At 36.2% G+C, this 23,474-nt stretch overlaps 1 protein-coding gene across 2 annotated transcripts in view; it reads right to left on the bottom strand.

The window, feature by feature from the left end:
- PLCB1 (phospholipase C beta 1) overlaps positions 1-23,474 on the bottom strand; it is a 663,189-nt gene that overhangs the window by 117,691 nt on the left and 522,024 nt on the right. For both annotated transcript variants that reach the window (XM_033094700.1, XM_033094701.1), the window contains exons 13-20: positions 20,545-20,629; positions 19,051-19,228; positions 14,512-14,579; positions 12,481-12,577; positions 9,873-9,957; positions 8,044-8,168; positions 4,248-4,402; positions 1,033-1,197 (exon numbers count right to left, since the gene is read on the bottom strand). In XM_033094700.1, the coding sequence (XP_032950591.1) occupies positions 1,033-1,197; positions 4,248-4,402; positions 8,044-8,168; positions 9,873-9,957; positions 12,481-12,577; positions 14,512-14,579; positions 19,051-19,228; positions 20,545-20,629 (958 nt within the window). The remainder of the gene's footprint in view (positions 1-1,032; positions 1,198-4,247; positions 4,403-8,043; positions 8,169-9,872; positions 9,958-12,480; positions 12,578-14,511; positions 14,580-19,050; positions 19,229-20,544; positions 20,630-23,474) is intronic.

Here is a 23,474-nt window from a genome sequence, read left to right as displayed (position 1 = left end):
AATTACTTGTATAGTTTCAAAGCAGAAGCAAAAAAAAAAAAAATAGCTTTCAGGGTAGCTTTCAAAATGAGAAAAAAATAGCTTTCAGGATAGCTTTATAAATTTGTAAATTCCCAAATTAGGCAATAAGTATTTGCTCATTTCCCCACCTCAAAGGAAAACATGTGGAATACATAGTTATATCTCATGTCAAGAACATGAGACCAATTGTATCCTTAAAAATGTATTTTTGTAACAAGAGCAAACTGATATTTATTGAATATTTTCAATGTGCCAGACATTTTCTATATGTTTTCAGTCTTAAGGAATACTTATAATAACTATGGAGTAGACACAATTATTAAATCTAATTAACCTTTTAAAAATGGTGGGGCACAGGGACCTTTAATATAGACATTCTTTTTGCAGAAGACTGCCTTTGTAGATATTTTAGCCAGATAAAATTAAAGGCTATTGTAAGAAAGTCTACTTTACTTTCTACTGGACTTCCTGTCTTCCTTTGTGTGATAAGCAAGTGTGAAGAAGATTTGCTTTTTGGTGAAGGCAGATAGAAGGGCCAGTTGAATGTAAACAGTTTTAATTCTATCAGACAGAACCCAGACAAGCTAGAATGACCAGCTGCCAGTGATTAGAGATGCTGGGGAATTTAATTAATATATTTTTAAGGAAGTGTGAACTTCCTTTCTCTCAGCTACCATATTATTCCCTACTTCCCACTCTATTGCATTTGAATTACAAGGAAAATATACCATTTATCGCTTGTATTAAGACAGGATATGAGTTAGATTTACATGTTATTCTGGTCTGCCAAATGAGGTGTACTAGAATTAATTGACTTACAATACTGAAAATCCAAACAAGTGATTCACAGAGATCTTGATTAGTTTTCAAAATAGCTTTGAAAATGCTATTGCTTTATAAATGTGTAAATCCCCCAATTAAGCAACAAATAATCCTCTTTTCGTTTTTTTTTCTTACTGTAAAACACCTAGAACATGTAGTTACATTGCTTGTCAAGGACACGAGACCAACCTTTTTGAACACAATGGGTTCTTCTTCCCAGACGGGATTTACAGCATTTCCTTGTGATGTCTTGGTCTTAAATGCTTTCCTCCTTGTGTCCACAGGTAAACCAAACATATCCACTTCCACATAAGTCCCAACTTTCTTATCAGAAAGAAACTGACCTGAAATAATCTAGGAAATAATATAAAAGGAACTTTTAATAAAAGAATAGCAGTGATATAAGAAAATGCTTTAGGGAAGTACAAATGCTGATGGTGAATGTTGAACCATAATTGAAATGCAATAGAAGCAAGAGTACAAATATATGTTCTCTTTCGGGTAAAGAATTAATAGAGGAATATTAAAAATGCTGGGTTAGAAGGAGCCAATAAGACAAAGGTATACAGAAGGAAATAAATGAACAAATATCAAAAGTTTGATGAGATTATGCTTTTGTACTTAAAGAGATGTCTATTAAATGTTAAAAATTATTCTTTAGCAGTAACAAAGGTTTTTGGAATATTTAAAAATATTACAAGAGAAAAAAATCTCATATAACAAAGTTGGCTGTATTACACTACCTGATATCAAATTATACTACAAAAGCTATAGTAATCAAAACAGTGTGATATTGGTATGTAAACAGACACATAGATGAATGGAATAGAATAGAAAGCCCAGAAATAAATTCACACCTATATAGTCAATTTATGACAAAGGAGGCAAGAATATGCAATGGGGTAAATACTGTCTACTCAAATGGTGTTGAAAAAACTGGACAGATATATGAAAAAAAATAATACTAGACCACTTCTTACACCATATAGAAGAATAAACTCAAAATGGTTTAAAGCAGGGGTGTCCAAACTGCGGACCGGGGGCCAACTGCAGTCTGCAATCCATTGTTAATTGGCCCGCAGCAAATTCCAAAAATATATTTAGTTTACTTAAATAAACCAGGTGAGGCAATACATACTTCACCTCGAGTGAGTGGCCCGGCTGTTTGGGTATTTTACCGCATATGGCCCTTGGTGAAAAACGTTGAAAAAAAGTTTTGACACTCCTGGTTTAAAGACTTAAATATAAGACCCCAAACCATAAAACTCTTAGAAGAAAACTGAGGCTGTAAACTGTGACATTGCTCTTGGTAACAGTTTTTCTGATATATCTTCTTGGGCAAAGGAAACAAAAGAAAAAACTAAACAAATGGGACTACATCAAATTAAAAAGTTTTTGCATGGTAAAAGAAACCATCAACAAAATAAAATGACATCTTACCAAATGGGAGCAGATAATCACATCTGATACATCTGATAAGGGGTTAATATCCAAAATTTATAAAGAACACTTATAGCACTCAACACCAAAAAACAAACAATCCAATTAAAAAATGGGCAGAGGACCTGAATAGACAGTTCTCCAAAAAGGGCAGACAGATGGCCAATAGACATGTGAAAAGATGCTCAACTCATTTCTCCGGAGTGTTCTCTTTAGCCTGAGTGCATGGGACCTGCTAGCAGCAATCTATTATGTAATTTGAGGTTCTACATGAGACCAACTTAACAGACATTGTACAACATGTTTGAAACTTCCAAATTACGTGAGTCACACTGGGAATTCAGATGCATGAAAGATTTTGTGTGCTTGTGTTTGACCAAAGAAGTCCTTAACTAAATTTAATGACCCAAACCTTCATGTTCTCATCAGTATGAGAGGATGGCGGAACACCATGTGAGCTCACAAGTCCATTCTGGCACTATAAAGTCTGTCAGAGGATCAAAACAAAGGTACCACTGGATGGATATGAGCTACATCTTGGTTCTAGTTGATTTCTAAAAGGCAGGACTCGAATGCATCATGGCCCATCCATTCAGTGGATACCGACAACTCTAGAACAGTGTTCCCATCCTGGACTCTGGCAGCAGTTTACATTTTTCTGGGACTCAACTGTTTCCCCTCAATTTATTTTCCTGTTTCTATGTCATTGTTTTATAATTGCTTATACTGCCACAGTAGACTTTTCAAGAGAAATATAAATAAGCAAGCCAACATGTACAAAACAAGATGAATCAGCAAAGACAAACTATTAGTTTTACCCAACTATAACAACATTCACAAGGGTTCTAAAAATAACACTTTATCAGTGCGTGATGCTTAAAGAGTTTATCTTAATCAAATGACAGGAATTAAACATCCTTTGTTGAAAACAATTTCCTAAAATAAATATAATCTTGAAGCTCTAATTCTGCCAGCTCCACTCTTCAGATATATGGTGTGAAGTAATTTTAAAAGATATAATTGTGAAACACTTCACTGATATTTTATTTTTAATTTTTGGTATAAACTGACATAAATTTTAAAGTGAAAATGGGCTCAACAAGCCCAGTATAGATATAATTTTGTCAAACTGTTACAGAGCATTTGAAAGTACAGTTTTTCACATGCCTTTGGTTTAGGGTTATCAAAAAATTGCACTTACGTCCAATAAAAGTGTTGCTTAGTTCTCAGTTATCCAGTTAAACAGAAAACTTTACAACAGTAAATGAAATTTAGCTACAACCAAGGACTTATCGAATTCATGTGAAAAGCTCTTTATAAAAATGATTTCCCATTCATAGTATTAAAAATATTTTCTCACAGCTAAAAAAATTATATCTGCTGTAACATCAATTTCAGACTGCAGAAATCATTTGGAATTAAATTTTTCGGGTCAGATGAATTTTTAATAAAGCGATTGTTTTATTTAATATCATTCCTATGTGTTTTAAATCCCTAAATACTTTCATAGATTTTCAAATGTTATGGTAATTTGAAAGCTTTTCTTCAATATTTTCTCAAAAATTTATTTTTCTCTAATTTTGCTCAGTGTGGATATTTTCCTAGAACTAATGGGGAAAAAGACTAGATTTCTCCAATGTGAGTCACTAATTTTCATTGTAAATTTCACTGTGGAGGTATTTACACCAAAAGGAAGGGTTGGCTATGGTGAATTTCACTAACTTGTATTGATTTAGGGTCCAATTTTTATCCAATTCGACAGTGGGGCTTAGTTAGTCCCTTATTCTCATGCATGTGGTTTCTGAGAATTTCTAATTCAGATTCAGTCCTTAACGAAAAAAAAATGAAGGAAGTGGAGACTTTGCTAGCAAATACATTTTTAGTGACTAAACTACTTCTTTACCCAAAACAGGTAATGTTTAAGACTTTCATTGGCAACAATTTTATAATACAGATGTACTTACCTTAACAGATAAAGTGTTGGCCACTATCCCATCTACGATGCCTTCGGTGAATGGATCAAAATGTTTGTCAGGTCTCCTCATAAACTCTGGCTTTAGTCTGTAGCCACTCTTCCCATTGTATTCATACATTCCCATATTTATCTGCATAGCCAGGTCTGCAGAGCAGAAACAGAAACCTTATTGTGACTGTTTATATTTGGAGCAAGAAAGTAAGATTGTATTACAGTCTACTTTTGTTCCCCTTTTGGAAAGAAATATTTATTCATTGTAGAAACTTAGAAAGCACAGATCAGAAAAAAAAAAAAAAAAGAGCTATAATCTCCAAATTCAGAGATAAGCCACTGCCAACAGTTTAGTGTATATTCTGTTTTTCTGTTCCAAATCTATTTTGAACATGCAGTATGTCCATTTTATTAAATATTTGTCTGCTTTAATTTTAACAGCAGAATTCTTTTGAATAGATATCTTTGAATAAATGTATTAATCCAGACCCCTCTTTGGGCACATTTATGTCTCTTCTAAATTTTCACATTACATATAACGTTTGGATGAATATGGTTGCTGTGAAATCTTTGAAGATATCGTTAATGATATTATTAGGAGTGAAATTTCTGCATCAAAATATGTGCACATTGGAAAAGCTTTTTGATAAGTCTTGCTAAAATGCCCTTCAGGAAGCTTAAACCACTTTAAACCTTTAATCCATGTTTTGGGGATGGACTTCCCCACACCTCACTAACAGTGGATGATATGTGTGTGTGTGTGTGTGTGTGTGTGTGTGTGTGTGTGTGTATTTGTATATTTATAATTTATAGAAAAGAAAGTTTTGTTTTTAAAATTTGCTTTCCTTTGATTACTTACCACCAAAATCTAATCACACACTGACTTGTTACTAATGCACAATGATTACTGGTCAAAGTTTTCCTAAGACTCAGAATGAAATGAATGTCCACACTAATTGAATTACTAGGGTTTAAATAAACCACAACATTTTAAAGTCATAAGGAATCTGGGAAGCTGTCATTTATTTCAGATTATCTGAGTCACAACTCATCTCTATTGAGGTGGACAACAAAGAGGTGATGGTAGACGTATTGAAAAGTTCCATAAAACAAACTACTTTTAGAGCAGGAAAAATAAGTGATTCTAAAATTGGATAAAGTACAAAAAAAGAAAAAGAAAATTATGGACTTGTCATATTTGAAAAAAATTAACTCCAAAAGCCTAGAAAGTTACATTAGCAACTCACATGTTTTTAAAAATAATATATAACAAGTAAGTAGAATTTATCCCAGGAACACAAGGATAATTACATATTAGGAGATCTATTAATATAATTTATCACATTTTCTCACAAAAGCATCATCATCCCAATAGAAGTCAGAAGACATTTAATAACATTTAACATAAATTCTCAATATACTGTTTGTCATTAGGACAAGTGTATACTCCTTTAATGAGTGAATATCTGTCTCAAAGTCTCAGCCAACATCTATCCAATGGCATCACAAAGGTGAAATTCCTATTAGTGTCAGGACGAAAAGAAATGTGCCCACTCTTAATACTATTATTTAATAATATCTGAGAACGGTCAGTCCAAAGTCCTAAGGAGAGGGAAAAAGTAGATGTGATTAAATTATTGTGATTGTGTATCTGAAAAACCTAATAGACTCTACTAGTTAAATAGGCTGTTATGAGAGCTTAGGAATATGATCATTTACAAAATACACTTATTTATAAAATAAATATACAAATATCAATATACAAAAACAATCTGTTAAAAATATAATGTTAAAAATAAGTATTTCATCGAAAGAAACTAGACCTCAAAAAGAAGACCAGTGATCAACAAGCATCCTTAAAGATCAAGGAAGACCCTTCATAATCATAAAGTTTCAATTTTCCCGGCAAATTTAACGATTCTAAATTTGTATTTATCTAATACATAGCCTGAATATATATCGGCAGAATAACTGGCAGAATTATAAGACAAATGGTTAAATCCACAATCGTATTGAGAGATTTTAACAGTCCTCTGTTGACAGAATAAGCAAGTTAAAGAAATCAATAAGAATACAGAAAATTTGAACTATGATTTAGCCATGTGACCTCATGTAGAAAAAGACCAGTGACTTTCCTGCGGAACTTAATATAACAATTTTTCAAGTGAAGAGGAAAAAAACATTCTTTCTGTGATTAAAAAAAACACCAAAATCCTAAAAATTAAAGGATGTCAGTTTTCTTTACATGAATTTATAAATTTAATGTGATTTAATAAAAATATTTTTTCTATGGGTAGAGGAAAGCATAATGACAATATAAACTAATATAAGTTTTATGTGATTTTAATCAAAATCTTATTTTTTTTCCAGTGGGGGAGAGGGAAATATAATTAATGAAACTAAATTCATTTGGAACAGGAATCCTACTGGCAACGGCAAGAAAAGAACTGAAAATTAATAGTCTTGAAGGAGAATTTCCACTTCCAGATATTAAACTGTATTATTAGACATTACGATAATAACAGTAAGTTATTGGTTCCAGGAACACAGACAAATTTATTAGTGGAGAAGAATATAAATCAAAAAAATGGACCCAAGTCCATTAACAATAACATAAAAGGCTATTAAGGTGTAATTCCAGGTCAAAGTAAAAAAGGATTGATGTCTTACTGAAATTATATATCAAAATTAAATTTGAAAGGATGAAAGGGTAAAGTTACAAGTTAGAAAAAGAAAGAGGAGATAAATAGCAGTAAATACGAATCTGGTTCTGAGTGGGAAGCCTGCAATCTTAGAAGCAAACCAAGACTCCATAACAGCAAACATCAATCTGATCTCATCTGTTTCACAAAATATGACAACGTGCCCTTTATATAAAAAGTGTTGTTAAATATCAATAGGAAAATTGACAACAGTCCTGAAAAGGAAATTCATAAAAGCAGAAATATAAAAATAAAAAACCTGCATATTTAAGATGTTCAACATCAATAATAATCAAAGAATGAAATTAAAACAACAGTGAGAAACGATTTTGTCTGAAATTGTATTATTATTATTTAATGATAATACTTAACCAAGATCTCAAATGAGCGGGAACACCTCACATCATACATTATTAATGGAGGAGAAATCTAGTGCAACATTTTTGATGGACAATTTGGCATTTTGCACAAAGGTTCTTCAAACTTTTGTATCTTTTAACAGAGTAACTCTATTTTAGGAACTTTTCCAAAAGAACCTTAGGAGATAGACTTGACAATTTATATTCAAGACTGTTCTCAGAGCATTATTTACAGTAAAAAAAAATTCCCTAATGTTCAGTGACAGGAAGTCGGTTTTAGTGAATTGAGAAATGTGCTTAATATACAGATATTAAATTCATGTTTCTGTAGACCATATCTATATGGAATTAAGTGGAAAAGCATGTATATACATAGCTCCCAAAACTTAGATCACAAAGCTGAAAGTTAACAGTGCTGAATCTCTAAGTGGTAGCATTCTTGGCAGTTTTATTCTTATACTTTTTGAATTTTCCAAATTTTGTACAATACATACATATTACTTTAAAAAGTAAATATATAAATTTGAAAATAATGCAAAACCAGTAGAAATAGACTTGTTTATAAAAGATAATTTCTCAATTTTTTTTTGCATTCATAGTTCCTTCATTGAAATTTGCTTTAATTTGTTTTCAATCAAGTCTGTCAATTTTTTTCTCCTTGGGAATGGTTTTTGGACACTTGGAAATGTGGCTTTGTAACAGAATGGAAATGAGCATGAAATGTGCTACTTACCAACTGTTTGGAAATTAAGTGCAACCATCTGACAACCTGCATTCCAGAAGAGCTGAGGCATATAGTTGGATGAATCCACACGTGTTCCTTTTGGATATATCCTGCTAAGCTGCATTTTGTTATATCTGGACCATCATGTTAAGTAGTGAATACAATTATAAAAATAATCAGCCATTAATATTAACTGAGAGGCCACCTTGCTTTTTTCTCCACTGGGGAAATGAACTAAATATTCATGATCTCATTGGGCTAGTGAGTGAAATACGTGAAAAGCTTGCTGAACAAACAGAATAAATGTGCTTTTATCATATAAATAAATGTAGCATCAACTCTCACAAACATCAGAGCCTTGTGAGTGAAAACTAACACAAGGTAGCAGAAATGTTGCGTCAAGGTCAACCTCATTTTGTGGAGATAATTAAGGACAGGCCTAATGACTAAGGACACACAGGAAGTTCAAGCGTGTCAAATCATGTGAGGATGATACTGTGTTTGGCGGAAACAGATAATATGAACTGTATGGCTATTTTTGAAATGCTCTCTGCTCATTTTCTCAACCTTCTCTGGGAATGATTTTGGCCAAGACTGTGGTACTCTTTATGATTGATAACAGGGTAAATATAGCACAGAAGGTTTTGACCTTGTTTCGTATTTTGGTTCCTACCATCATCAGTTTTCCATCCTGAGAACATTTTGGTTATTGAACAACTATATCTTCAAAACACAAATGACTATTCCTATTACCAAGTTAGGTAGAGGTTAGTTAAGGTTCCAAGCTTGGGTCGGGGTGGCAGGCCAACTAGAGTTCAAACCTTAACTCTTGAATTTGCTAGCTGTATAATCTAGGGCAAATTATTTCACTTTTCTGTGCCTCAGTTTTTATATTCTGTATTTCTACAAAATGCAATGAACAATTCTTGCATCATAGGGCTTTTGTACGGATTAAATGAGATAAGACATAATGAAAGGACTATCACATAGACAGTTACTTAATCAGTACTAATGATCATGATTTTTATAGTGTAACTGTGTTTATGGAGTTTACATTTGTTCTCTCTCCTACTGATAAGTTGTGGGTGACTTTTTAATTCTAGGACTTGCTTAGTGAAATTGAGCTCTTTGGGACATGTAGTATTAATTTTATGAAAAATATTAGGTTGGTGCAAAGTAACTGCGGTTTTCGCAATTATTTTTAACCTTTTAAAACGCAGTTACTTTTGTACCAACCTAATATTTAAAGACCTGTTTCATTTTATTTTGGTTCATGGAAAATAATAAAAAAAGTTTTGTCAGAAGTAGTAACAAAACCATTATTACTAATATATACTTATATTCTCATATCATCATCCAATTATTTTTTGATAGGACATCTATTACATGTCCAAGGATGCAAGATGCTAAGTTAGGTTTACATATATAACAAATATATATACATCTTACATACATTACATCTTACATGTATATAAAGCATACACATATACGCTTTATATGTATATATTGTCTCTAACCCAAACAGTGAGCCATAATGCTGATATCATTATTTCTGTTTTACAGATGAGTAAATTCAGAAGGATTAAGCAAATTGCCAAACGACAAAGAACTTGATGGTGTGAAAAGAATCTTGAAATCCTTTACTCCAAGGCCAGTTTTCTTTTCAGTATACCATGCTACCCCATTCAGCATTGCATATGAAACCTGAAACTATTTATTACACTCACGTGACAGATTTAAGCCACTTCATGTGTCCTTCTGCTTATGTAAAACAAAAGTTAAACAGCACATGACTTTAACTGTGCTAATTCAGTCAACATTCGTCAAATCAAGGATACTCTACAAATTCCACTGGAGACTTCGTCAGCTGCTCAAGTCCTTTGGTTTCCACAAAGGAAGACATTTCAAAGCTTCTGTTTCTTTCTGAGTTAATGACAACAAAGAGAGAAATAAAATTCAACATTATATAACATATGAGAAGTAGGCAAATGTTTAGTGAATTTACCGCGATTAATTGTCAATGTAACTTTCATATTTCATTTTGTTTTTAGTGAACTGTTTACTCGAAACACAAGTTGAGTCTTGTTAGTTGTCTCTTCTAGTATTTACTATGTGGGTCAGCTATGTTGATGGTGATACAAGTTAGGGATATATTGGCAATAGTGGGGAAAAGTAATTTTAGTCATGAGTAGTGTGGCAATGAGGGCTGTTTTTTCAAAAGAGCACAGTCCCTGAGGAAATCTTTTGTTCTAAATCCATTCAGATTGTTTTCTTGGAGTCAGTGCTGAGGATTAATAAGAGAGACCGTGGGTATCTTCCACAGAGGCCGACTGTCTCTTTCACCGTGTTTCCCCGAAAATAAGACCTAGCCGGACAATCAGCTCTAATGCATCTTTTGGAGCAAAAATTAATATAAGACCCGGTCTTATTTTACTATAATATAAGGCCGGGTCTTATATAACATAATATGATATGATATAATATAATATAGTAAATATAATATAATATAATATAATACAATATATAATACTGGATCTTATATTAATTTCTTATCCACATTGTCACGGCTTCAGTTTATATGTACTCTTTGGTTCAAACAATTAATGTGATGTTCGAATTATGATATTTTTAAAGCAGAAGGATCCTTGGAAATTTCCCAGTCGGATGGCCTCATTTTCAGATTAGATAACAAGGTCAGAGAGGTGAATGTGCTGGAGGTCTCAATACGCTTGAACACAGAGCAACATTTTGAAAGTGAAATCCACCCTTCCAATTAGAGTGAGAGAAACAAAACAAAGTTATCTTAGTTTGGAAAGAGTAAGAGTCAAACAGCTTCTCTGTCCTCCTCTCAACTAAAAATCAAACTGCTAGATACAGTATTATGACAACTGTCATCCAGAGAGGTTAGATAGCACTCAGTTTTTAAAACTGAAATCCCTTTGAGGCATTTTTCCCTCTTTGATACCCACTTTCCATAATTAAAATCTCATTCTTCTTCCTAATCATTCCCAGACTCCTTTATCCATCTCCTCACCTTCCCCAGTTTAAACATCTGTAAGGTAAACTCTCACTTCTCTTATTTACATCCATCAAAAATTTACTTCTGTATGACTAATTATTTTAATCATGACTGCTGATTAAAATTAAGTCAATTGAATAGGTGCTTTGTAAAATATGGGCAGTATTGTTTCTTAAATGGGATAATATAAAATACAAGGAGAAAAGTACTTGTTTGTAAATCTTTGGCTCATATACTTGTTTTCAGGTTCTGAAGGACTTAAATGCATCAGCTCCTTCTCAGAGTGGCTACTTGTCTAGTTTTTGACTAAGAAAACTTGTTCTACAGCCACTGAAATTTACAGTAATATAAACATAAGACTTTAGGGCATTTCTTGTTGAACAACTTGTGCTAAGCAGCCTCAATAATTGTGAACATCAAAGCAAATGTTGAAATCTTTATATATAAACTGCGCTGGGAATTAAATTCTTTATTGTAGAGCTCTAGATACCATATGTCACTAAGTTAATACTATGAGTAAAATTATACAATTATACATGTATGTTATGTAGAAACTTAGATTTTGATGTATCTGTAAAATTATCCTTTATAAGAGTCTGCTGTGTTTAAGTAAAAATTTAGTGTTTAAGAGCACAGGCTTATAAGCAGTTAAAAAGTCCCAAGGGTTCTCCTAAGCTGATAGCATCTTACATTTCATGCAACTATAAAGGACAACGTCATAAAAGGGCTCTTTTCTCTAGGGGGAGGAAAGAGGATTTTTTTTTTTTACATTTAGTATGGATATGTATGTAGTTGGATAAAGTGAAAACACAAAGTGATACAAAGCTAATGGCATATTCTCCTAAATGTATAAAACTGGCTGAACAAATGGAATGTGGGTGAATTGGTTGATTTGGTTCTATTTCAAGTTATCAGGGCTGACCAGTCTCTGGCTGTTTCCTTTCTGGGAGGGATGGGTAGATAGTTTATTTCAACACTGTCACTTATATAATGGATGCAGTCCGCTGGGTTGTTGCAAACAAAAAACAAATGTGAACCTCTCTCAATTAGCTGTGCTCTGTGTTTAATGTCTTTCAGACAACCGTGTATGGCCTGTAGCCCTATTAAGTATTTTGGGGAAAGATCATGGAATAGTTTTTCATATGGTTATTATTATTATACATATATGGATATTATTATGTATATTATGGTTATTATATATATGGTTATTATTATATATGATATGTGTGTGTGTGTGTGCATATATATATATATATATATATATATATACATATATACCAGATAGTCAGCCAAACCATGCATATATTAAAGACTTCACCAGTACAGAGTAGTTTTATTTAAGGGTAACATTTTTTGGTCTAATTACCTTCCATTTAAAATATACTTTTTATATGTTACATTTGGGGTTATTCTCCAGGAAAACTTACTTTTTGAAATTTCAAATGACTCAAACTTGACTGGCTGAATGTAGTTCACCAGGTTAGACATCTCTTCTGTGGCCATGGCCTCACTCCCAGCAGTCCCCTAGAAGGAAGAATAAAAATAACATTCCCAGAGTTAACATTATATTACTGAGGGTTATTTTCCCAAGGCAGTGATCATGTGACCCATGAGAGCAGAAAACCCTCCTCCTCTTCTGAAGATGATTATTACCAACAGAAAATTCATTACAGAAAAGAAAAAAGCAACGCCTCATGTTACTCCAGTGTGGGGTGGGAGGAGGGAGGTCTAGGGGTGGCTCCCCTTATGCTCTGGGACCAGTAGCATCAGCCTCCCCTGGGCGTCCTCAGAAATGCAGCAAATTAGAATCTGCATTTTACTACGGTGATTCAAATGGACAGGAAAGTTTGAGAAGCACTGAGCTACAGCTCATCTGCCAAAGCAAGGAGTCCAAAGAGAACGACTAAAGTTAATGAAGCAAGAACTCACTGTTCAATGAGAAAATTAGTCTGTGGGTAACCAGAAGATGAACTGAATTTATTTAAAGCAGAAAAAAAAGCTTGCCTTGTGGAAGTGGGTTGGGATAGGCAAACAACTATTGTTTTTCTTTATATAAAAAGCATTCCTCTTTCTCTCCTTTCTTGGTTCCTGTGAGACTATTAGGTAAGCAGTGCAGTATAGTATAGGGGGTCAATAAATAGCTCAGGTTCTCGAGCCAAATTGCCTGATTTAAAATCCCAAGCTCACCACTTAGAAGCTGTGCAATCTTGGACAAGTTACTTAACTGCTCTGTGCTTCAGATTACTCATCTGTAAAATTAGGATAAAATAAGTTCCAATAGCATATAGGGATTTTGTGATTATTAAATAAATTAATTTACATGAAAGAGCTCAGAACAGCACTTGGTAAAACCTCATGTTACTTTAACTATTATTAGCTATTATATATTATTTTGGTAGAATATTTAACAAAGAAGAAAACCAATACTGCGGTATAGGCATAGACAGACTTCAATAGAGTGATCTAATATTTTCTCCAGGTTGGGATGAGAGAATACGTGGAGACAAGGTTTCTTTTGAAAACTCCTTGTAGCAATATTTAGGTTAAACATTAATTGGGAAATACTCATTTGGAAATGGACCATCCAGTTAGTAAGACAATTTTCAAATTATCAAAAAATACTGATAAAAAAATTTATAAACAATTAAAATAATTCTCAGGCAGAAGTACTTTACCAGGCAATGTAACAATTTTCCTTCCAGGCATTAAGTTGGAATATAGTAGGGAAACATAATAAAAAATTAAGACTACATGAAAGGAAATAATTATAAGAGGAAGAATATGAAGTCAGAACAGTTTATTATTTGCTATTTATCCTTATTAACTAAATTGCATAGATACAAGTACTGAGATAGATAGTTTCCAACATATTTGAAAGCAAATTCAGTGTAATTTTTTTGACCAGCACTCCTGTTAAAACAAAGTTTTAAAATTCCAATTGACCTAGCTCTGATTCATTTCTAGATTCTGTGCAATTAATATTTCTGAGCTCATGAAGCTATTTGGGTTGCTTGAGTTTGTATCAGGAGGTATCTGCAGTGGTTCCAAAATACAACAATGGAATTATTGTCATATTTCTGAACATTTCTCCAAACCTCATGTCTTTGAACTTGGGACCATTTGATAATCCATTTAATGGCCTCAAAAATTGAAGCAGGCAGTTGGATGTCACAGATTCTGAATTTATCCTCTAGCTACCCATTTTGATGGAAGGCAATCTCAACAACATTGTTCATTATAGAGAACTTTTCTCAGTGCCCTTCTTCTTCCTTTAGTGACCTAAGTCTGCATCGTCATGTCATGTTCACTGGGTAGTGAAAAAGTTTAAAAGCGAACTGTGACTCTTTTCACCACTAGATGGCAGAAGGTGACCATGGACTATATCCAGAGGGGGCAGCCTGTACTGGCAAGTTAGTGGAAGGCCTCTGTGACCAGAGGTCAAGCCCTAGATAACCTACCTCATCCATTGATGATTTTTTACAGTCATCGTCATCATCATCGTCATCACTCTCCGTATCCGCTTCCCCTGTTAAATTTTAATAACAGCTCATGAAGTAAACTTTCACAGATTTGAAGTACACATAACATGTGAATTACCAAAAATTTCCTTGGAAATTGGCCTTTCACGGTTTGTTTTAAAATTACTCTTTTGGCTATTTAAATTTTATTAATTACAGAGAATTGTACTAACAGGTTGATTATGGATTTTTTTTTCTAAATTTCATTTGTGAATACCATTTGAAATGTCCAAATTCTATTAAAAATGCTTAACTTTTTATCTCTGTTTTAAAAAAACCATATGGCATCATATCGTTAGTTTTCTATGGTACATGTATCCCATCTTGATGTATACATTCTCTCTCAGGGTCTGCATCACCCTAAACAGATAGATGAACTATCACTTTCCCATCTTTCCCTCTTTTTCTCAGTCTTGACTCTTCAATGTGATGCTTGGCCAGTGCTCAGTGACCTTGCAGCTACTTTTGCAAGGCCATAGAGGACCTCACAGAAGTCAAGAAAGAGGATATGCGCTGGTGCAGGAACGGTGGGGTTATGGTAATACAGCTGACTATGCAAAAACTGTAAGGTACCAACTGTATCCTATGATTTGCCTGCAGGCTTATTTGATGAATGCAATCTTGTCTAAACAGTGCACATACAGTATCTTGGAAAATGGTGTAATTCTGTTTAACAGGGTAGGATAAAATGAGTGAATCCTTTAAATCACTCTGCATTATGGAATCCTACCTCAGTCAGACATAATTCAGCTTCACATTTAGCCAACGTACAGGCGTTTTCACTGGGTTGTTTTTCTCTCTGCAGATTTAGTGGATGATTCTGCTAGGTTAAATATTCTCACTTTGTATGAGGCATTATGTTCTTTCACATCTCTGGGCTTCAATCAGACCCAGAAATAATGGTTATGTAAAAAGATTTTCAAATAAAAATCAAAGAAAACATAGTTCTAAATTGTTTGATTTGACTACTTCTTTCAGGGTTCACACAGTGCAATAGCATAACCAGCCCAGTAGATGGCAATACTGACTCAGCATTGATGTAGCTGGCCTTGGCTAGTCCGTCTCCCTCTCTCCGCCTTCTGAAAGTTAGCTACCTTCCGCAATCTATATAAAAGACACAGCGCCCACAGCACTGTTTTCCAAGAAGCTTATAAATGTTTTCATTTGGCTGATGAAGTTGAAATCGATTACTGAATGATAGCAGTGAGCAAAGTATTCATGAAATATATTTAGAGGGAAAAGATTGCTGGGACCAACAAGGCTTATTATTTATGGCTTGTTAATTAAAGAGAGGCACTTGCAACCACTTTATGGTTCTGATACTGTGTTAGTTAATCAGGTTAATCCATTATATTTTAGATAGAAAATATGTCTTATTATATTAGAGATACAGTCTTTTAGGAGGTTGATACAAAAGTTTTTATAATCCTATTTGTTGTCTCAAGTTCTTGTAACTATTTTTTGTTTTTTAATTAGAGAGGAGATTCTATTTGACAAGTTAATTTAAAAAGTTGTTTTGCAAAACCTTCTGCACAGTGCTTTATGGGACACAACTATAAACCAGTCATTTCAAAGACTCAATCAGGTCATTCTTTGGTTTATGTGGGAAAGAAGAAAGAATTTGTCTTCCTTTACCCTATGAGCAGGGACCTCATCTCTCCCTTATAAGTCTTTGGACAGATGTTGGAGGAATCTTGTTGAACTGCAAAAATATATATATATATATATATATATATATATATTTTTACTTTACCCTTGTTCTTTAAGACGAGAGTACTGGCAAAGGGCCACGAGAAGTAAATTAGCTTAAATAAGAACCATTTCACATTTTCCAAGTTATCTGAGTTCTCAATATTGAGAGCAACTACAAACCAAATAGTAAATTAGCAGTGCTCTTTATTCACGGGCCTACCTACATATTAAAATGTCCAAAAATTTCCACTGAAATAAAGATTGCACAACAGACTACGGGACTAGCTTAGGAAATCTGCCGTATTACGAACAGATTGCTGTTCTTTCTCTGCATTAAGCAATAATGTTCATTGCCTGTAAAAATCATTATTTGTGCTTTGCATCCAGTTAATAAGAGGGAGAAAGAGCTGGTAGTGGGAAAAGCAGATGGTAAAACAAGCTCCCATGTGCAAAGGAAGACGTGGTTTATTTGCTAGCATTCAAGGGGTAGAACTGTTCTAGCAAATAGGTGGCCTGTTAATAATATTCATTCCAAGACTTCAAAAAGAACATTCTTACTGAGAACAAAAGTTATTTTTTAAAAAAAAATCAGAATTGTGTGATGTTTGAAATACATATTCAAGATCTACCAAAAAAAAACTTTCAAAGAATTATATAATGTCTATTGATAAGGATTTTAATTTAAACAATAAAAGGAATTGACAATTGAGATGGAAAAATAAAAGTTGGAGTCTTAACTAACTTTTTTTTGTCCTGATTGCCATAGAGTTTATATTTTAATTTTAAAAAATTATTTAAAAATCTTTTAACTGTTGTATGATAGGTATACAGAGAAGTATAGATACCATATGTTTACAGTGCAATGAATTGACACTAACTAAACAGGCCTTAGATCAAGAAACGAAATATAACCAGTCTCCGGAAGCCCTCTTGGGTTCTCCCAGGTACTTCTTCCCCAAGGGTAACCATTTCCTGACTTGTAACAGCATGGGTTAGTTATCTGTTTTTGTACTTTGTATAAATTGAATATTACAGTAAATACGTACATTGTATCTGATTTCTTTCACTCAACATTAGGTTCTGAGATTCACCCATACTATGGTATGCAGTTGTCGGTCATTATTGCTGCATGTTGTCCCATGGTGTGAATGTACCATGAGTTATTTCTCTGTTGACGGGCATTTGGTTGTTTTCCAGTTTGTGGTTATTCTGAATAGTGCTGCATTAAGCAATTCTTGTGCATGTCACTTGGTGAGCACCTCTGTATATTTCTGTTGGGCATATACCTAAAAACGGACTTCCCTGGGGCACACGGGGTGCATATGTTCAGCTTTTATAGCTATTGCCCAACAGTTTTCCAAAGTGATTGTTCCAATGTTAGTTAGACTTTTCATTGAAGAACTTCCTAGATTCAAGCTTAAAGTTTCCTCCACTGTCCACCCTCTACTCAGGAGATCTACACAATATACTTTTCAGATTCCTGAGAGAGTCTGACTAAACTTGGAAAATAAATTAGATTAAATCACCAGTGATTCAAAGGAAGTCGGTGGCTACATAGAATTAATTTCTCATCAACCACAAAAATCTATTTCAAATAAATCTAAAAGGAAAATTAATGATGTGAAGCATCACCTAGTAACTTTGATAAATAATTCAAGTAACTTTACCACTTCACATTTTAAAACAACACTTTAAACTGTGGCATCATCATTGAGAATGCATTGGGTGAATATCTTGCATCCACTCCTGTGATTAATGTCAAGGGATCACTGTCCTCGAGAAGCTTAAAATCATGAGGTCATTCCAAAGATTATTTGGTCTATGTGGTAGCCAGAATCATGGCCTCCCACAAATGTCAATGTCTATGTGACTATGTCCTGTGTCCTGCGAATACAGGGCAAGAGAGACTTTGAAGGTGGGATTAAGGACCTTGAGATGGGGGAGATTATCCTGAATTATCCAGGTGGGACCAGTGTGAAGACACGAGGTATGAAAAGCAGAGAACTTTTCCTGGCTGTGGTCAGAGGGAAATAAGATGACAGAAAGGTCAACGAGATGTGACATTGCTGGCTGTGAAGTTGAAGGAACGGGGCCATTAGCCAATAAATGTGGGTGGCGTCTAGAAGCTAGAATAGGGTATTTTAGAGTTTCCAGAAAGGAATGCTGCTACCTGCAGTTTAGCCCAGTGAGATTGCCTTCTGACCTGAACCGGGGGATAAGAATTTGTGTAGTTTATTTTTCTTTTCTTTTCTTTTTTTTTAAATTTATTGGGGTGACAATTATTAGTAAAATTACATAGATTTCAGGTGTACAATTCTGTATCACATCATCTATAAATTACACTGTGTGTTCACCACCCAGAGTCAGTTCTCCTTCCATCACCATATATTTGATCCCCCTTACCCTCATCTCCCACCCCCCAACCCCCTTACCCTCTGGTAACCACTAAATTATGTTCCCCAGATTAATTTTCAAACCCCGTGGCCATCTTGTGGTTACTGATTGTTTTCTAATCCCCTCACCTTCCCCCTTACCCCCACCCCCCCGCCCATCTAGCAACCCTCAGTTTTTCCTCTTTGTCTCCAAAACTGTTTCTGATTAGTTCATTCACTTATTCTTTTGAATTTGTGTAATTTTATGCTACCAAGTTTGTAGTAGCAAAAGAAAACCAATACAGTTTAAAACTGTGCCCAAATATGAATGTGAAATATCCTCATAAACTAATTTCAGAGCAGCAATTCTTAAACCCACGCATAATTGGAGAACGAGAGCCCATTAGTCCCTCACCGGCTCCAGGAGACGAGGGCTCAAATACGACAGAGGAGTCGCTGCAAGTGTTGGAGGCTTGTTCTGAGAGCTTCTTTTTGCCACTTCCTTCTGACGACTTGTGCGATTTCTTCTTATTTTTCACCAAAATTTTGTGCATTAAATCCATCGGGCTTGGAAGTGGAACTCCAGATTCCAGCTAAGGGAGGAAAAAGAGTGCACATTCTTTAAAAATACTCCCTCTTCCTTTCAGATTCTCTTCCCAACCTCTCAGGACAGCTTTGGATAACAAGAGCTTCTAGGTTATTCTTTACCACCATTACACTGTGTCCTACATAGGCGCTGGCTCATAGCCCTTTCTTTTTTCACATTAAAGCTATATTGCAATTACTGTACAAAATTTTCCCACAATGAAATCCACATGAATAAGACCATAGAAATGCACTAGTAGACTTGGAGTGCTAACGAGAAGTTTCCTGCGTTTTCCAGTGGACCATATAAATCCAGTCATCTTGATTTTGGACCGATAAGGAGGCCTTGGCCTGGATTTTCAAAGGAGGGAAGCCAGCTAGAGTGTGGCATCTGCCAGAAAGAGTTGGGAAAGACAGGCAGGAGCTTCCAGGCAAGCCCGGAGCATCCACTTTTCAATGCAGTTTAAAAACAGCAAGAGCCTTATCCAGGCACTAGGTAGTTAACCTGCGATCTCTTGGCATCAGCAAAAGTGGATTAGATGGCTTCAGGTTTCCTTACAGCCCTGAGATTCAAGCTACCCTTATTTCTAGTGTTTCAAGCGTGCACATCTAGCGGGAAAATCAATTTCCCATTAGAGGGTTATTAGATATCAAAGAGCACATGTGCAAGTCCCAAGATGGGCTATTTTTAGAAAGTATAGTGAACTCCCATAAGATGGTCCTATATTCTTTGCTTTCAATGAGTCCAGGGACTGGTATGAAATCACATAAGGATGTGGGGAGAATGGGACAAAGGACTGAAGAGTTAAGAGGCTACTTTAGGATATTTCTGCTGCTTTACCTCCCAAAACAGGGATGTTACCATGGCAATGGGGTGCCTGAGTTCTACACCAGGAGGAGCACGCGAGGAAGTGAGCAGTGGCCAGCAGGGACAGGCCGGGATGCCATTGTCCCACCTGCAATGTCCCATTTTGCAGACCCATGTCGCTCAAAGGGTGTGATAAGGTTCCCTGGGAGGTGTTCAGAGCCCTGTACCCTCGGCTGTCTCTGTGGGCTGACTGTGACTGTGGGGATTCTGCAGTCTTGACTGGGTCACATCAGGCAGTGAGGGAGGGGGAAGACTGTGGGCAGAGGAAGAGAACAGATTCCTGTCTCCAGCCCTCAGCAGGACACACGGCCGATGTCCTCCTCGTCCAAGGGTTAATTACTAACTGCATAATTTTAACCAACGAAGATAAATGTGGAAAGGACGTAAGGAAGTCTCCATCTCACTCCAGTCATAAATATGTGCATTCCTTCAGGGGTAAACATCAAAACTACGTACCGGATATTTTTCCAGCGGCTCCATGAGAAGGGCGTCCCCAAAGATCAGGCGGCAATACTCTGCCATTTTGGCTTGCTGCTTTGGGCTACAGGAAAATAAGAAAGAAAGAGAAAAAGCAAGGAGGCGTATTCAAAGAGGTTGGAAAGGAAGTATTACTTTGTGTCATTAATTACAGAAAGGTAATGCCCTCATCCTACTCTTCAGGATCCATTTTTATCATTTTGAATCCCTTTTGTACTATCCTGCCTTACGTGAATTTGGATACCACACACAGGACAGTGGAGGCTATTCCTAAGGCTGACCTGCATAGACACAGGTGGAGGGAATGGCAGGTCATTTGCCTGTTACTGGATTCTTGAATGTCCCAGAGTTAGAGACTCAGTTCCTTTTGTTTAATTTCCTGATTCTGAGTCAAATGCAAAACACTTGGGGGCGGAACTTGTTCACGACTTCATGTGAATTCTTGGATGATATTTGTCCAACTGACAGAGTGAGCTGCACTGCAAAGGAGTGTTTGTAAGGAGGTGAAGGAGGAGAGGAGAGGGAGAAATGGAGGGAATGAGAGAGAGAGAGAGACAAAAAGAGAGAGAGAGAGAGAGAGAGAGAGAGAGAGAGAGAGAGAGAGAGAGAGAATATCTAAAAGGGCAGACAAGCAGAAGGGTGTCCACTTGGGAAGGAGTCCTACAGGAAAAACAAAAGAAGCAGGCACCTTGGGGAAAGGTATTTGCAACTCTTACGTGCATAACAGGGAAGCAAAGGTGGAGTCAGCCTGACTATGTGCCCATAGGAACCTGGAAAAAAGCTGGAGCTGCAGCTTTTGCTGAGCTGAGCTCCAGGTTCTGAATTGCTCTTGATCTGTAGAACGAAGAGGATAATAACTGTTCTTGGAAAGGGACAGAGGATGCTGAGAAGATGAAGGGAAGTAATGGATGCAAACGCCTTTGAAACACTAAAAGATCAGGGCAGAGGTAAGATGCCCCCAGTGTTATAAGGCAGCGTCCGCCAGCCAGACTGGACCACTTGTGCGCCTGCTCACACAGAAACACAGTTGATATGAGGGCACATCCATATTCTTTCAATACTCCTGCTTCCCTTGACCTTTCACAAAGCAATAATTTTTTTTTCCATTCTGCAGAATGTTAAATATCATTATAAAGGTATCCAATTCCACTGGGTTTTCCGGACTGTGATTTTGATCTACAGGCTGCCAAACTCGATTTCTAACAGTTGTCTCTACGTGCCGCAATGTTAATACGTTTTAGCAGAACTGGGGCTGGAGTGATCAAAAGCCTTCATTACTACAATTCCAAGCGATGATAAAATGTGATTATTTTCATTCTCTCTTCCGTGACTGCTAAGCCTGGATCATGGACTGATTTTTTTCTGGGAGGGGGGTTGCTTTGGGGGTTCAAATCATATTGCAATGGTCCACAAGGAAAAAGTACTCTTTATATCCCTCTGTTTTTTTAAAAAATAACAAGGCATATATTTCGGGGGTTAAGGGAGTTTTCTTGGGTTCAAATATGAGCCCAAGGTCAGTGCTTTCTTGGAATTGCAAGGAGAGGCAAAGGATAGAGTCATAGAACTTGCCAATCAATACATAACAACCTTCCAGCTTCTCAACCTGCCTTTCTTGACCGGTATGAGATTTTACTGCACGGTTTATGCATTCCTCAGAATATACTGCAGCATTCCTTAGCAATATCAAGGAGAGAGCAAAACCTGCCAGTTGGACAAGCAATCCTGAAAAACACTGGGGGTGCAACGTATTAGAAGTTGGGGAGCAAGCAGAGATGTGGCTGGTTTGGCAGGGCAGCCTGGGCATCCTCTGTTCAGACACTTTTGCTCAAAGAATAAATGGCTCAGAGGCTAAACCAAGCTAGCAGGCCGTACCTGAAACAAGCCCACCTGTGCTGTGCCCACATTTTACGTTGCATGGAAGAAATCGTCCAAACCCTCCATTTCACTTTCGCAGAATGACGCTATTAAATGTGACAGAGCTTTGCTACTCCAAGGGTGGTCCACGGACCAGCAGCAGCAACAGCATGTGAGCTGGTTAGAAATGCACATGTAAGGCCTCCAGTGCAGACTCTGAATCAGAAGCTCTGGGGAAGTGGGGCCTGGGGCCTGGGTCTTAACAAGCCCTCCAGATGATCTTGGCTCACATCCAAGTTTGAAAACTGCTGTGATGGATTAAAGTAAGTCAACAGGTGCTGAAGTAGATAACATTTTTCTTGAGTGTTGGAACTTGGGAGCCCCAAGGTCCTTTGATCAGAGACCTAGTGTGAAAAGAAGGGTTTTACCCTAATCTCCTGCTTTTGGGATCTCTCAGGGAGCCATATTCTCACGAGCTCCCATTCTGGACGATGTTCCAGGTATCTCTAAGCAGGTGACAGGCAGTCCTCTGTCCTCTGTCATGTAGCCACCACATCCTGAGAAGGTAGTTGCTGGAGCACAATCTTACTTGAATCCATTAGAGAAACACCTGGAGCTGTTAATGCTGCAGGTGGCAGGGCTTAGTTCCCAGTCCTCCCATTCCCTGAGTTGGGAGTGGAACCCTGGAACCTGGATTTGTAACAAATCTGCAGGTAATTCTGATGCAGATGGTTAACAGACTGCAGTGTTTAGAGCAGCGCTGTAATATTTCATTCAAATAACCGGGTGTCTTAAGAAAATGATTCAGAGGTAGAGTCTGGAGTGGGGCCCGAGACTCGGCATTTCTAATGAGCTCCCTAATGACGCCTATGGTGTTGGACCATGGACCTACCAGACTTTGTACAGCAAAAATCTATGTCTGACCTAGATGTTTAAAAACCTGCCTCAAAATCCATTGAGATGGAGAGAACAAAAGGCAAGTGTCCAAGAGAAAAGTAAAATGCGCTATTTGGTAATCAGGCAATTTATGGTCTCCACAAACACACATGCCCACC

The sequence above is a fragment of the Rhinolophus ferrumequinum genome, chromosome 23 (assembly GCF_004115265.2).
Source record: "Rhinolophus ferrumequinum isolate MPI-CBG mRhiFer1 chromosome 23, mRhiFer1_v1.p, whole genome shotgun sequence".
In the NCBI taxonomy this organism is placed as follows: Eukaryota; Metazoa; Chordata; class Mammalia; order Chiroptera; family Rhinolophidae; genus Rhinolophus; species Rhinolophus ferrumequinum.
This window is presented reverse-complemented; position numbering and strand designations above follow the sequence as displayed.